The sequence below is a fragment of the Bufo gargarizans genome, chromosome 7 (assembly GCF_014858855.1).
Source record: "Bufo gargarizans isolate SCDJY-AF-19 chromosome 7, ASM1485885v1, whole genome shotgun sequence".
Classification (NCBI taxonomy): Eukaryota; Metazoa; Chordata; class Amphibia; order Anura; family Bufonidae; genus Bufo; species Bufo gargarizans.
The window spans coordinates 97595889-97608732 of NC_058086.1; the positions used below are offsets into that span (position 1 = coordinate 97595889).

At 44.8% G+C, this 12844-nt stretch overlaps 1 protein-coding gene across 1 annotated transcript in view; it reads right to left on the reverse strand.

Moving 5' to 3' along the window:
• Positions 1-333: 333 nt before the first annotated feature.
• The window catches only part of LOC122943602 (phosphodiesterase 4D interacting protein), a 1023137-nt gene continuing 1010626 nt past the window's right edge, over positions 334-12844 (reverse strand). Inside the window, exons 17-18 of the mRNA XM_044301472.1 lie at positions 8504-8643; positions 334-571 (exon numbers count right to left, since the gene is read on the reverse strand). Coding sequence (XP_044157407.1) covers positions 567-571; positions 8504-8643 — 145 coding nt within the window. The 3' untranslated portion in view covers positions 334-566. The remainder of the gene's footprint in view (positions 572-8503; positions 8644-12844) is intronic.

A 12844-nucleotide genomic window follows, 5' to 3' on the forward strand; every position in this document is an offset into this window, starting at 1 on the left:
TATATAGATAGGAATACTGTAGTAATTCACTGAAGTCTCTCGCAACTATGCCTACACAGAGCCAATACATTGCAATGCTGTATGGAAATAGCCTTGAAACATCGTTTTTGAACACATTGTTCAAGCCCAATTTGCTCAAGCCTATTCACAACAACTGATGGAAATTGAAGATTATGCTAGCGCTAGTGTACTTATAATCTTAATTTTAGTAATGACAGGAGGCGAGTATTTTGCATATAACTCTCTTTACTTACTCCACAGCAGTAAAGAAACAGTTAAAACAGTAACCAATCAAAATGCAATAGGAGGTAATATATTCTGAGCCGTGAGACTCCTCCTCCTCTTTCGCATGCGACATCAGAAAAACTGGACAAACTAAAGTCAATGTCTCTTAAACCACGAACCACCGAACGAACTCCTTGTCCTGTAGCTGTAAAGCATGAAGAAAATCCGGAGTGAACTGTAACCGGAATCAAAAGACCTTCTGTCCGCACTCAGATCTCCGTGAGACGAAGTCCGATCGACACGAAGAAACTCCCTGAAGTTGGACCGGAAACCTCAAGCATTTATACTGAAAAACAATGTGAAATGGGTTAGGAACCGAAACTGAACCTGCTTGCAGGCATGACCCACATAAAATGACAGTAAATGACATCACTTAAAAGGATCTTTGCTGCTAAAACGCAAAAGGGAGTGAAACCATATACTTACCCACGAGCACTTACCAAGGGTGGGAAAGAGGTGGGAAAATACTCGCCTCCTGTCATTACTAAAATTAAGATTATAAGTACACTAGCGCTAGCATAATCTTCAATTTTACCACATGACAGGAGGCTTCGTATTTTGCATTTTTAACGCTGATTCACAAGACACATAGCCGCCCACGTGCTTGGACGAAAGTAGAATGTCCTGAAGGTAGACTCCCTCGACCAGTCCGCCGAATGTAGGATGTCTGTCAGAGAAGCGCCTGCCGAGAAGGCCGAGGAAGCAGCCGCCCCACGAACTGAATGTGCCCCAAAACAGGGGTCCACGCCTGCCGGAGACAGAAGCCACCGTATCCACCTGGCGAGTGTAGTAGTTGAGACGGGAACGTTCGGTAGGACATCAAAAGCTGTCCCGAGGCAGAAGTTCGAAGCACGGAAGTGACCTCAATGTACCGAGTAAGGGTAGAAACGACACAAAGTTGCGGTTCTGAGGCAAAGAAGGGATAAAAGACCGACGTAGAGTTGGACTTGGTACGTCTAGACACCCGAAAGGTAACTCCCTCCGGAGAGACCGAAAAGGCGTCGACGTCGAAAGCCCGTACGTCCGAAACTCGACGAAAGGAAACGAGGCAAAGTAATAAAGTCAACTTGGCCGACGGTTGTCTTAGAGAGAGGGAGGTATTAGTCGGCCAATCTCTCAGAAACTGAAGAACCAAGGCCACATCCCAGAGCCGAGAATATCTGGGGTCCGGAGGTCTCTGCAACCTTATACCCCTAAGTAAACGGCAAACAAGTGGATCCCTACCGATTGGGATACCAAGAGAGGGAACGTGCGCCGCCGAAATAGCGGAGCGCACCACGTTGAGAGAACGATAGGAGAAGAGAACAAATGTGACAGAAAATTCCATATGGCGGTCACAGGTGCCGTAAATGGATCGAAGTCCCGTTCACAGCACCAAGAGGACCAGGAACCCCAAGCTGATAAGTAACATCTTCTAGTTCCAGGAGCCCAGGAGTCCCATATGAGGTCTCTAGCTGCCTGCGATAAATCGCTGGTCTGCCAGGCTCCCCGGAAAGAGCCCAAGCCACCAGAAGGAGACGGCCCTCGAGTACCAGGGGATGCGGATTCCCTTTCTGGTCCGTGAGGAGCATCGGGAAAGACGGTAGAAGCAACGGATCAATGTAGGAGAGCTCCAGAAGGTCCGGGAACCACGGTTGATTCCGCCAAAGCGGAGCGACGAGCAGGAGAGAAATGCGTTGATTCCTCAGGAATTGAATTGTCCGTGCGATCATGCTGAAAGGTATTCCGCCTTGAGTGAAATGTTGCAGGGAAGGCAGAAGTCGAAGATCTCCTTCGTCACCTCCGACAGTAGACGGGAACGGGCTCCGCCCAGGCGGTTGATATAGCGGACCGCCGAGATGTTGTCCATCCGCAAGAGAATACAGCAATGTGACTTGTCCTTCGCCAGACTGCGGATAGCGAACGACCCCGCCAACAGTTCCAGGCAGTTGATGTGGAGAAGACTCTCTTGAGCGGTCCAGGCGCCTCCTGTTGATCTGCCTCCGCCCGTCGCGCCCCAGCCCCAAAGGCTGGCGTCCGACTCCAAAACGACGTCGGGAGAGCTCCCGAAGATGGCTCGGCCGTTCCAACGGTCCCGGGAGAAATGGCCTGAATGGAAGCGGATAGTAGACCTACGATCCGAGCCAGAGTACGGAGTGGAATGGAGAAGCAGCGGATGACTCTGTGCAATTCCTTCTTGATAGCCGCGATCTTCGTCGCTGATAAGCGTAGTGTGCTGGACCTGGAGTCTATCTCGAATCCCAGAAACTGGACAGTCTGAGTCGGGGACAACTCCGACTTCAAGAAGTTCACCACGAACCCTAGGGAGGTCAGGAAGTCGACGGTAAAACGTGTGTGCCGAGTCAGTCCGGACCTGTCGTCGTAAAACAGAAGCAGGTCGTCCAGGTATATAATGCACCGAATCCCTTGAGCACGAAGATGTGCGACCACAGGCTTCAGCAACTTGGTGAAACACCACGGGCTGAACTGAGGCCGAAAGGGAGGCATGTGAACTGCCATGGTCGACCTTGCCACAGGAATCTGAGGAAACGTCGGCAGGTCGAGTGGACCGGTACCGACAAGTACGCGTCTTTGAGGTCCAGTCTCGTGAACCAATCTCCGTCTCGAAGGAGGTCCCTCAGAAGGTGTATGCCCTCCATCTTGAAGTGCCTGTATCGCACGTAGGAGTTGAGCTTTTTTAAGTTTAAGACTGGTCTGAAATCCCCGGTCTTTGTCTTCACCAAGAAAAGATTGCTGAAAAAGCCTCCCTGATCGTGTGCGGGCTCCACCGCACCCTTGGAGTGGAGGTCTAGTAGCTCGTTTGCTATCAACCTGTAGTCCTCTGCGGAGCAGAGAAAAGGATGCGGCAGGATCGACTGGTCTGGACGTCCCACGAAGTCTATGACGTAACCCTGCACCGTCTGGAGTATCCATGCGTCCGACGATATAGCCGCCCAGTTCTGAAAACAAAGGGAAATACGACCTGCTGTATGAGTGAGAAGAGGTACCTGCAACCAGTGACGACTTACCGATGGAGTTGAAGCGAGCCCTGCCCCGGGCACGTGATCCACGACCTCTGTCGGCTCCTCTGGTGAAGGAGAAAGGCTGTCTATAGCCTGTTTCTGGGTAGAACGGTTGAGGCCTTTGAGAACTGGGGCCCGAAGGCCAAAATCGGCTGGCTGCTCGGCCTCTGTGGCGGCCAGCCCTTTCAAAAACACCCCTTTGGGAGTTGGCTCGGAAGACCCGCTTCATGGAGGTCTGTGCTTTGTTAAGCGAGGTAAAGACATTCACATGTCTATTGAGCTCCTTAAGAAAAGTCTCACCAAATAGCTTGCCCTGTGCCAGAGGTCCTAGTTCTTTGGTGCCCAATTCCACCAATTTTCCGTCAAGACGGAGTAATGCTGCTTTCCTCCTCTCAGAAGAGAGGGCTACGTTGGCGTTGCCTACAAAGCAGAAGCACCGTTGAGCCCATTCTCTAATGTCGTGAGCCCATTCACGAACCATATTAGCGTCAAACTCCTCTGATCGCGCTAGGGCATCATCCGCCAAATACAAAATGCGGGAAAGTGGACCAATGGAGTCCAACAGCTTATCCTGCACGCCGTGGAATGCCTTCTCAACCCCTTTGCGAGGGTCCTGACCACCCCTAGACATAAAGGTGGTCATGATCTGGTCGAACTCCGGAGTTTGCGCCACGAAGTCGGGTAACAGAGGGCGAGGGCATTCGGATCGTAAACGGTTGCGAATCGTTTTGTCCATAGGTTTGCGTAGCCATAGGTCCATAAACTTTGCGAGGTGATCCGGAGGCGTCCAGTTCCCAGAACGTGGATGACGGATGTTTCTCGGATCGAAGAGACGTTGGCCGGAGGGGTCCAGGATGGTTTCCTCATCCTCCAGCAGTGGCGCCGAGTCGTCGGGTAGCTGGGCGGTTTCGAGAAAGGTGCCCTTTTGGTCACCGGAAAACGCGCCCTCATCTGAGCCCCAGGCGTCCTGCGGAACGTCGGAGTCCGCGGCCTGCCACGAGTCCAGAATATTCATGGACAGAGAAAGCTTATCCTCCTCGTCCGAGGAGTATTGATGTTCAGGCAAGGGAGCGAGAGGAGACGGTTTGTCGCGCTTGGCGGGGGCCTTGCCCCTGTCCGGATTAGCAGAGCCCTTCTCTCCTTTCCAATGGCGTTTTTGTGGCCGAGAGTCGGCACGAACCTGTGACTCCGAAGCCTCGGAATCGTAGTCCTGTTGCGGGACCTCAGCGAGGTCATCTGGCCCATCAGCCGCCGTCAGAATTCTGGAGAAAGCCTTCTCCATCGAGGCAGCAACTGCCTCATTAATCATGGCCTGAAGCTGTGCAGCGTTCTGGTCCATTGTCCAACAACACCCTGGCACAGGGTAGTATAAAGTATATAGAGATGGTACCAGCAGTACCTATAACCCCAGCAGGGTAAATTGGGATTTTTACACTGGGCAGCACCCAGGAATAGAGGATGTATAGAGATGGTACCAGCAGTACCTATAACCCCAGCAGGGTAAATTGGGATTTTTACACTGGGCAGCACCCAGGAATAGAGGATGTATAGAGATGGTACCAGCAGTACCTATAACCCCAGCAGGGTAAATTGGGACTTTTACACTGGGCAGCACCCAGGAATAGAGGATGTATGTCTGACACCTCTGTAGCAGCAGCAATTTCGGGGCGACACCCCAAAGCCCAGGGAATGAACCCTGCAGTGGTGAGGCCTGGACAAACGGCCACAGATTTGAGAGCCCTGCCTGGTCGTCTGACAGGCTTATGCAATCCGAGCTGTGAAGGAGGAGAGACACAGTGAGGGCTCTGACACGGAGCACAATATCAAATAGTAAGAGGAAATGGTTGTAATGGACTTACCGCAAAAACCGAGCACTGAGGACATGGAGTCTCTATCCAAAATGGCGGCCACAGTTCTCGCGAGATGCGAGTATAATTCCCGCCGTTGCCGCGAGCGAAAATGCGCGGCGAAAATTTTCGCCGGAAAATGCGCGGCGAAAATTTTTTGCCGAAAATTCGCGGCAAAAAATCGCGACGCGATATTCGCAGATGGGGTGAACGTTACCCCTTACCATAATCCTTTGGGGGGGGGGGGTTCTAGTAAATAAATAAATTGGCTAGTAAAGCTTATCCTCCACGTCCGAGTGAGAAGGCCAGACAGGGACGGGAGACCAAACTGAGGAGAAAATTTTTTGCTTGAGCCACAAACCCCCCAAAATGTAGTAGTAGACATTAAATATTACCACAAGGATAGATAGAAAAACATTCAAATGGAAATACGTAACCCCAAAAGCCTTATAATTGGGAGAGCAGAAACTCTGACCTGTCTGTCTGATGGAGCAGTAAAGAAAGAGGAGGAGGAGTCTCACGGCTCAGAATATATTACCTCCTATTGCATTTTGATTGGTTACTGTTTTAACTGTTTCTTTACTGCTGTGGAGTAAGTAAAGAGAGTTTAATGCAAAATACGAAGCCTCCTGTCATGTGGTAAAATTACTGATCAAATGACTAAAGTGTGAACTCCACCTTAACTTGATTTTTGCTACCAACAATGGTGAAATGCATTAAAGAGGTCACCACAAAATGAGTGCACTCTGCAGGCAGAATGTTATAGAGAAGGAGGTGCTGGGGAGATACATGTACAGTTTGTAGGAAAATATTCAACAAAACTGAACTTAATTACTTTCCCTCTATGTCTTAGGGGCCTTAGTGACCAAGCCATATTTTTATTTTTTCATTGTAGCATTATAAGAGCTATAACTTTTATATGTTTACTTCAATGTAACTGTATGACGGCTTTTTTTTTTTGTGGGGTGTTATAGTTTTTTTATGGCACCATTTTGGGGTACACACAGCTTACTGGTTAATTTGTATTAATTCTTCCTGGGAGGGATGGGGAAAATATCTACAATACCGCCATTTAATTTTCTACACTGTAAATTTTGAGATGTTCACTTTACGGCATACATAACATAACTTTACTCTCTGGATCAGTTCGACTACAGTGATACCAACTACATACAGGTTTTTCTTCAGCGTTTACTACTTTTCTAAAAAAAAAAAAAAAAAAACACATAGTTTTTGCATTGCCGCATGCTAAGACCAATAACTTTTTTTATTTTTCCTTCTACAGAGTTGTATGAGGGCATTGTTTTGGGGATTTTTGTAGTTTTCATTGATATCATTTGGATGTACATAATACTTTTTGATCACTTGTACAACTATGTACTATGTTACTATGTTACTTTTAACTTTATTTTTTCATGTCAAATAAGCAAAATTATGCAATTTGTTTTAATGGTGTTCAATGTCCATGATATATTACTTGATAACTGTATACTGAACAAGAAACCCCTACAATTTTACTTTTATTTATATGCAGATAAAATAATAACAAACCCCAAGCTTATATATATTATAGGTAAGTATGATTACATATATCTGATGCCTGCACTGAGGATACAACATCAGCACAGTAAAAATAATACAATATCAGCAAGGAAAAGTAACCAGCGGTCCATTCTATCTTGGTGCCCTTATCATATGGGCCTTATATAATATTTGCAGCGTTTATGCTGATGTTGTATCCTCAGTGCAGGCATCATATATAGGTCATCATACTTACTTATAATAGATATAAGCTTGGGGTTTGTTATTATTTTATCTGCATATAAAATAAAAGTTAAATTTTAGGGGTTTCTTGTTCAGTGATAGCTTCTTAATTTCCCCTATGCAGTGTTTTAGGGTACTTACACACTAGCGGCAGAGGATTCCGGCAGGCAGTGTCGGCAAAATGTATGCAAACTGATGGCATTTATCAGACGGATCCAGATGCAGATCCATCTGACAAATGCATTGAAATGCCAGATCCGACTCTCCTGTGTCGTCCGGAAAAACTGATCCAGTATAATTTTTATTTTATTTTTTTCGGTCTGCGCAGAATGCATGATCCGTTTTGCCGAATCCGTTTTATCGGCACTAACTGACTTCAATGTAAATTAATGCCGAATCTGGCATTCCGGCAACTGTTCAGTCTTTTTGGCCGGAGAGAAAACTGCAGCAGGCTGCGTTATTTTCTCCGTCCTGAAATGGGAAAAAGACTGAGCTGAAGACATCCTGATGCATCCGGAACGGATTGCTCTCCATTCAGAATGCATTAAAATAAAATTGATCAGTTCTTTTCCGGTATTGAGCCCCTAGGACGGAACTCTATGCCAGAAAAGAATAACGTTAGTGGGAAAGTACCCTTAAATGTATAAAATACAGGTTTTACTGAATCTTTTCCCACAAACTTATGTATCAATCACTATGTATCAATACTGAATCGTTTACCACAAAACTATGCTCAGCTTCCCCTGCTATATAACATGCTGCCTGTGGATCACACCACATTTTGTGGTGACAAGTTCTCTTTAAAATACACTTATTAGACCAGCTAGTATTAGTAAACAATAAAAGAACACCTCAATTTTAGATAGAAAATACTTAAAGAGGACCTTTCACCGATCCTGACATTTTGAACTAAGTATACAGACATGGAGAGCGGTGCCCGGGGATCTCACTGCACTTACTATTATCACTGGGCGCCGCTCCATTCTCCTGCTATGCCCTCCGGTATCTTCGGTCACTAAGTTATAGTAGGCGGAGTCTGCCCTTGTTCTGCTGTAGCACTGCCAATCGCATCACAGAGCTCACAGCCTGGGAGAAAATAACCTCCCAGGCTGTGAGCTCTGCGCTGCGATTGGCCAGCGCTACAGCAGAACAAGGGCAGGCTCCGCCTATTATAACTTAGTGACCGAAATCTCCGCCTACTATAACTTAGTGAGTGTGACCGAAGATACCGGAGGGCATAGCGGGAGAATGGAGCAGCGCCCAGGGATAACAGTAAGTGCAGTGAGATCCCCAGGCGCCGCTCTCCATGTCTGTATACTTAGTTCACAATGTTAGGATCAGTGAAAGGTCCTCTTTAATTTAGCCTAACAGCCAAATAGTGGAGTATAACTTTATTTACTAAAATATCAATATCAAAACAATAATCAATTAAAAAATTCTAAAGAATATACACAACACAGCAAAGTACTATATTAATCAGTCAGTTATTAGTCACATATTAGTGAACATAGCATTAGAATGTTAATAAAAAAAAAGTTAATAAATAAAACTATAAGAATTAGAAAGCATGCTTGTGAGGAAAATTTAAACACCCTTTTTCCACACCTCCAAAACAAGCTTGAACCTCGCTCTCGGACTGAAGTGTGACTAGTTGCTCCATTGTCCTCATCAGAGTGTCTTCTAGTTGAGCCCTAAGAGTCAGTACAGCTAACAGCTCATTGTGAAGTGCTGAACTGGAACTGAAACTGTTAAACAAGTTACATATTTAAATATTTCAACATGGTTATTTCAACACGTAAAAATACACACAATTATAATATATGTGAAAATAAATGAAACAAAAAGAATAAGCTAAATGAGGGAGATTTATCAACTTGGTGTAAAGAAAACAACCCAATAACAACCAATCAGATTCCACCTTTCATTTTTCATAGCTCCTTTGGAGAATAAAACGGAATATAAGGAAACCAGTTTTCCTTTACACCAGTTTGATAAATCTCCCCCAATATGTTAAATCTACAAACTAACTGAGAAGCTGACATTTTTAAAATATTTTTAAAATACTGTAATGTTTTTGCTATTCTAGTATATGATGAAATCACTTTAATCCCGTTCCTGTTATACATCTTGATAATCTTTGATATGGGTGTTAATCTTTATACCCATATTAGTGAGTAAGCACTTATTTTCATCGATGATAAATGAGGATGAAACCTATATATGGCAGTCTAACATATCTGTATATAAAGTCACTTGGCTCAATTAGGGCAAGGGGTGGATTAGTAGGACTATAATATCAAAATAAGGGAAATTATGATCCCTATGGAACGCTGACAGCGTCCCATTTAAAGGCATATATGTAGTGAACAGAAAGAGGCTCTGAACTGGCAGTCGCTCCGTGGAGGGCATTTGCGTTCCAGAGACCGGAAGGGCGATATAACATCGACTTTACTGTTTGCTCCTATGTGATCGGACCGTCCGCCCTTTGGAACGCAGGTGCGTTCCAACAACAGGATGCGGAATCAACTTGGAGCTAAGTACTATCCTAGGCGATTGGAACATCCGCCCTATGGAACGCATATGCGTTCCATTAACAGGAAGTAGGAATTACACAGAGTGTATTGAATCACCAATAAGGCGGTGAGCACTAATTGGCAGCACCTTAAAATGCAGTTGCAACATGAGTCACACAATCGCCTACCAGGGGGAATAGGAGCAGAGGGAAGGACTCCAACATTGTGGCTCTTATCAAGACCACATGACAGTGGGACAACAGAAACAATATCTTGATGAGAGTCTCCCTAACATCTGAACTGATGCGGAGTACAATATCTGCTATTTGAAGGAGCCCAACACAGGCACGAGTGGTTAAATATGCATATAAATGGCTTTAAATGGTGCTATTAAGCACATTCTCTGGCCTGACTCCATCCCCCTGTATTCAAGAATTGAAGAGCGACTATCTTAAGGTGTATATGTGAGCTGGCTTTATTCCAGCACCTATCTTTTAAGTATTTTGCTATGCGACCTGGCTATATGTCAGTACTTATCCAGTTGCATCCTACCTGTATAGACTAATAATTTGACTATACCTCCTGATGAACCCTTAGCACGGTCTAGGGGGGAAACGCGTTGAGGTAGCTAAGGTGTTTGTCTACCATTTGGTAGCCAAGGTGTTTGACTATCAAGTCAACCCAGACCAACTATATGTTTAGTATTTGTCTGTACATTATGTACTGTATCTGTACTGTTTTTTTTTAGTTTTTTTTTTCACTCCATCCAGCTGACCTTTATATATATTGATAAATGAATTATCCTCACCTTAACCTGGGGTAATCTAGTGCCACCCCCTCTCCGCACCCTTGTAGGGAATTGTAAGAGGTAGCAGTCTAGGTACGTGGACAGGGGGTCTCCACCATCAGGAGTCCTCCCTGGGCTGAGGTTTTAGGATAGGGGTAGATATAGGGATAATTATTCCCTGACCCCAGGCTATTTACTATTACATGCTGGATGTGAATATCAGTTGCGTTTAATTCTTTATATATATTTTTGATGTTATGTATAGTGGACCCTAGCAGGATTCTTTTAAGGTATATCAATAAAACTGCTACTTTTAGGGGTTAATTTCCTATGCTGGACTAGTTGAAATCACTTTAACATTTATCTGTAGGGCTCCCATTCCATTGCATGTAGGGATGAGCGAACACGAACTGTATAGTTCGGGTTCGTACCGAATTTTGTGACACGGACCAGAACTCAAACATTTTCGTAAAAGTCTGGGTTCGGGTTCGGTGTTTGTCGTTTTCTTGGCGCTTTTTGAAAGGCTGCAAAGCAGCCAATCAACAAGTGTCATACTACTTGCCCCAAGAGGCCGTCACAGCCATGCCTACTATTGGCATGGCTGTGATTGGCCAGTGCAGCATGTGGCCAAGCCTCTATTTAAGCTGGAGTCACGTAGCGCCGCACGTCACTCTGCTCTGAACAGTGTAGGGAGAGGTTGCAGTTGCGACTGTTAGGGCAAGATTAGGCAGTGATTAACTTCTCCAAAACACCTAAGTCAGTGATCGATCTACAGCTGTGGATCATTGAACTGCTGCTATTCAATTGCTCACTGTTTTTAGGCTGCCCAGAGCGTTTTTCAGTCACTTTTTTCTTGGGTGATCGCCGTCTTGTGGTGCACCAGCACAAGCTGCCACCAAGTCCATTTAACCATCAATAGTGTGGTTATTTTTTGGCTATATCCTACATCAGGGGCAAGCTGCCACCAAGTCCATTTAACCATCAATAGTGTGGTTATTTTTTTGCTATATCCTACATCAGGGGCTTGGCTGTGCTTGCTATTTTATTGAGGGGTGAAATACAATTGCCAAAATAGCAGTACCCTAAATCTGGTGTTTCAGCTGTGGCCAGCCAATTGTAATACTGTCTTCTGTCTGGCAAAGGATATATTTTTGTTCTGGGTTCAAATACAATTCCCAACTTAGCAATTCCCTAAATTAGTGGTTTCTGCTGTATCAGGCCCACTTTAAATCTATCCATAAAAGGGTATATTAGATTCAAGGTGCTGATAGGGTCATCCACAATAACTTCACACACTACTGTGCATTTCCAAGTCTAATTCTGTCCGTAAACGTATACCTGTCACCCAGCGCCTAAATAATAGGCCTCAAATTCATATTCAGCTAAATCTGTGGTTATTGCTGTAGCTGGTGAAGTTATTTTGTGTCCGTCAAAGCACAGTTTTTGTTCTGGGATGAAATACAATTCCCAACTTAGCATTTCTCTAAATTAGTGGTTTCTGCTGTATCAGGCCTACTTTAAATCTATCCATAAAAGGGTATATTAAATTCAAGTTGCTGATAGGGTCATCCACAATAACTTCACACACACACGTGCATTTCCAAGTCTAATTCTGTCCGTAAACGTATACCTGTCACCCAGCGCCTAAATAATAGTCCTCAAATTTATATTCAGCTAAATCTGTGGTTATTGCTGTAGCTGGTCAAGTTATTTTGTGTCTGTCAAAGCACAGTTTTTGTTCTGGGTTGAAATACAATTCTTAACTTAGCAATTCTCTAAATTAGTGGTTTCTGCTGTATCAGGCCTACTTTAAATCTATCCATAAAAGGGTATATTAGATTCAAGGTGCTGATAGGGTCATCCACAATAACTTCACACACTACCGTGCATTTCCAAGTCTAATTCTGTCCGTAAACGTACACCTGTTACCCAGCGCCTAAATAATAGGCCTCAAATTTATATTCAGCTAAATCTATGGTTATTGCTGTAGCTGGTCAAGTTATTTTGTGTCCGTCAAAGCACAGTTTTTGTTCTGGGTTGAAATACAATTCCCAACTTAGCAATTCTCTAAATTAGTGGGTTTCTGCTGTATCAGGCCTACTTTAAATCTATCCATAAAAGGGTATATTAGATTCAAGGTGCTGATAGGGTCATCCACAATAACTTCACACGCTACCGTGCATTTCCAAGTCTAATTCTGTCCGTAAACGTATACCTGTCATCCAGCGCCTAAATACTAGGCCTACAATTTATATTCAGCTAAATCTGTTACTGCTGTGCCTGTATTAGTGTAATATGGTACCTAAATAGATAGCCAGATAGTGTTCGGTGTCTGTAAAAAAAAGGCCTTAATTTGAATTCAATACATTGGGCCAAATAATATTTTTGTTATTGTGGTGAACGGTAACAATGAGGAAAACATCTAGTAAGGGACGCAGACGCGGACATGGTTGTGGTGGTGTTAGTGGACCCTCTGGTGCTGGGAGAGGACATGGCCGTTCTGCCACAGCCACACGTCCTAGTGTACCAACTACCTCAGGTCCCAGTAGCCGTCAGAATTTACAGCGATATTTGGTGGGGCCCAATGCCGTTCTAAGGATGGTAAGGCCTGAGCAGGTACAGGCATTAGTCAATTGGGTGGCGACA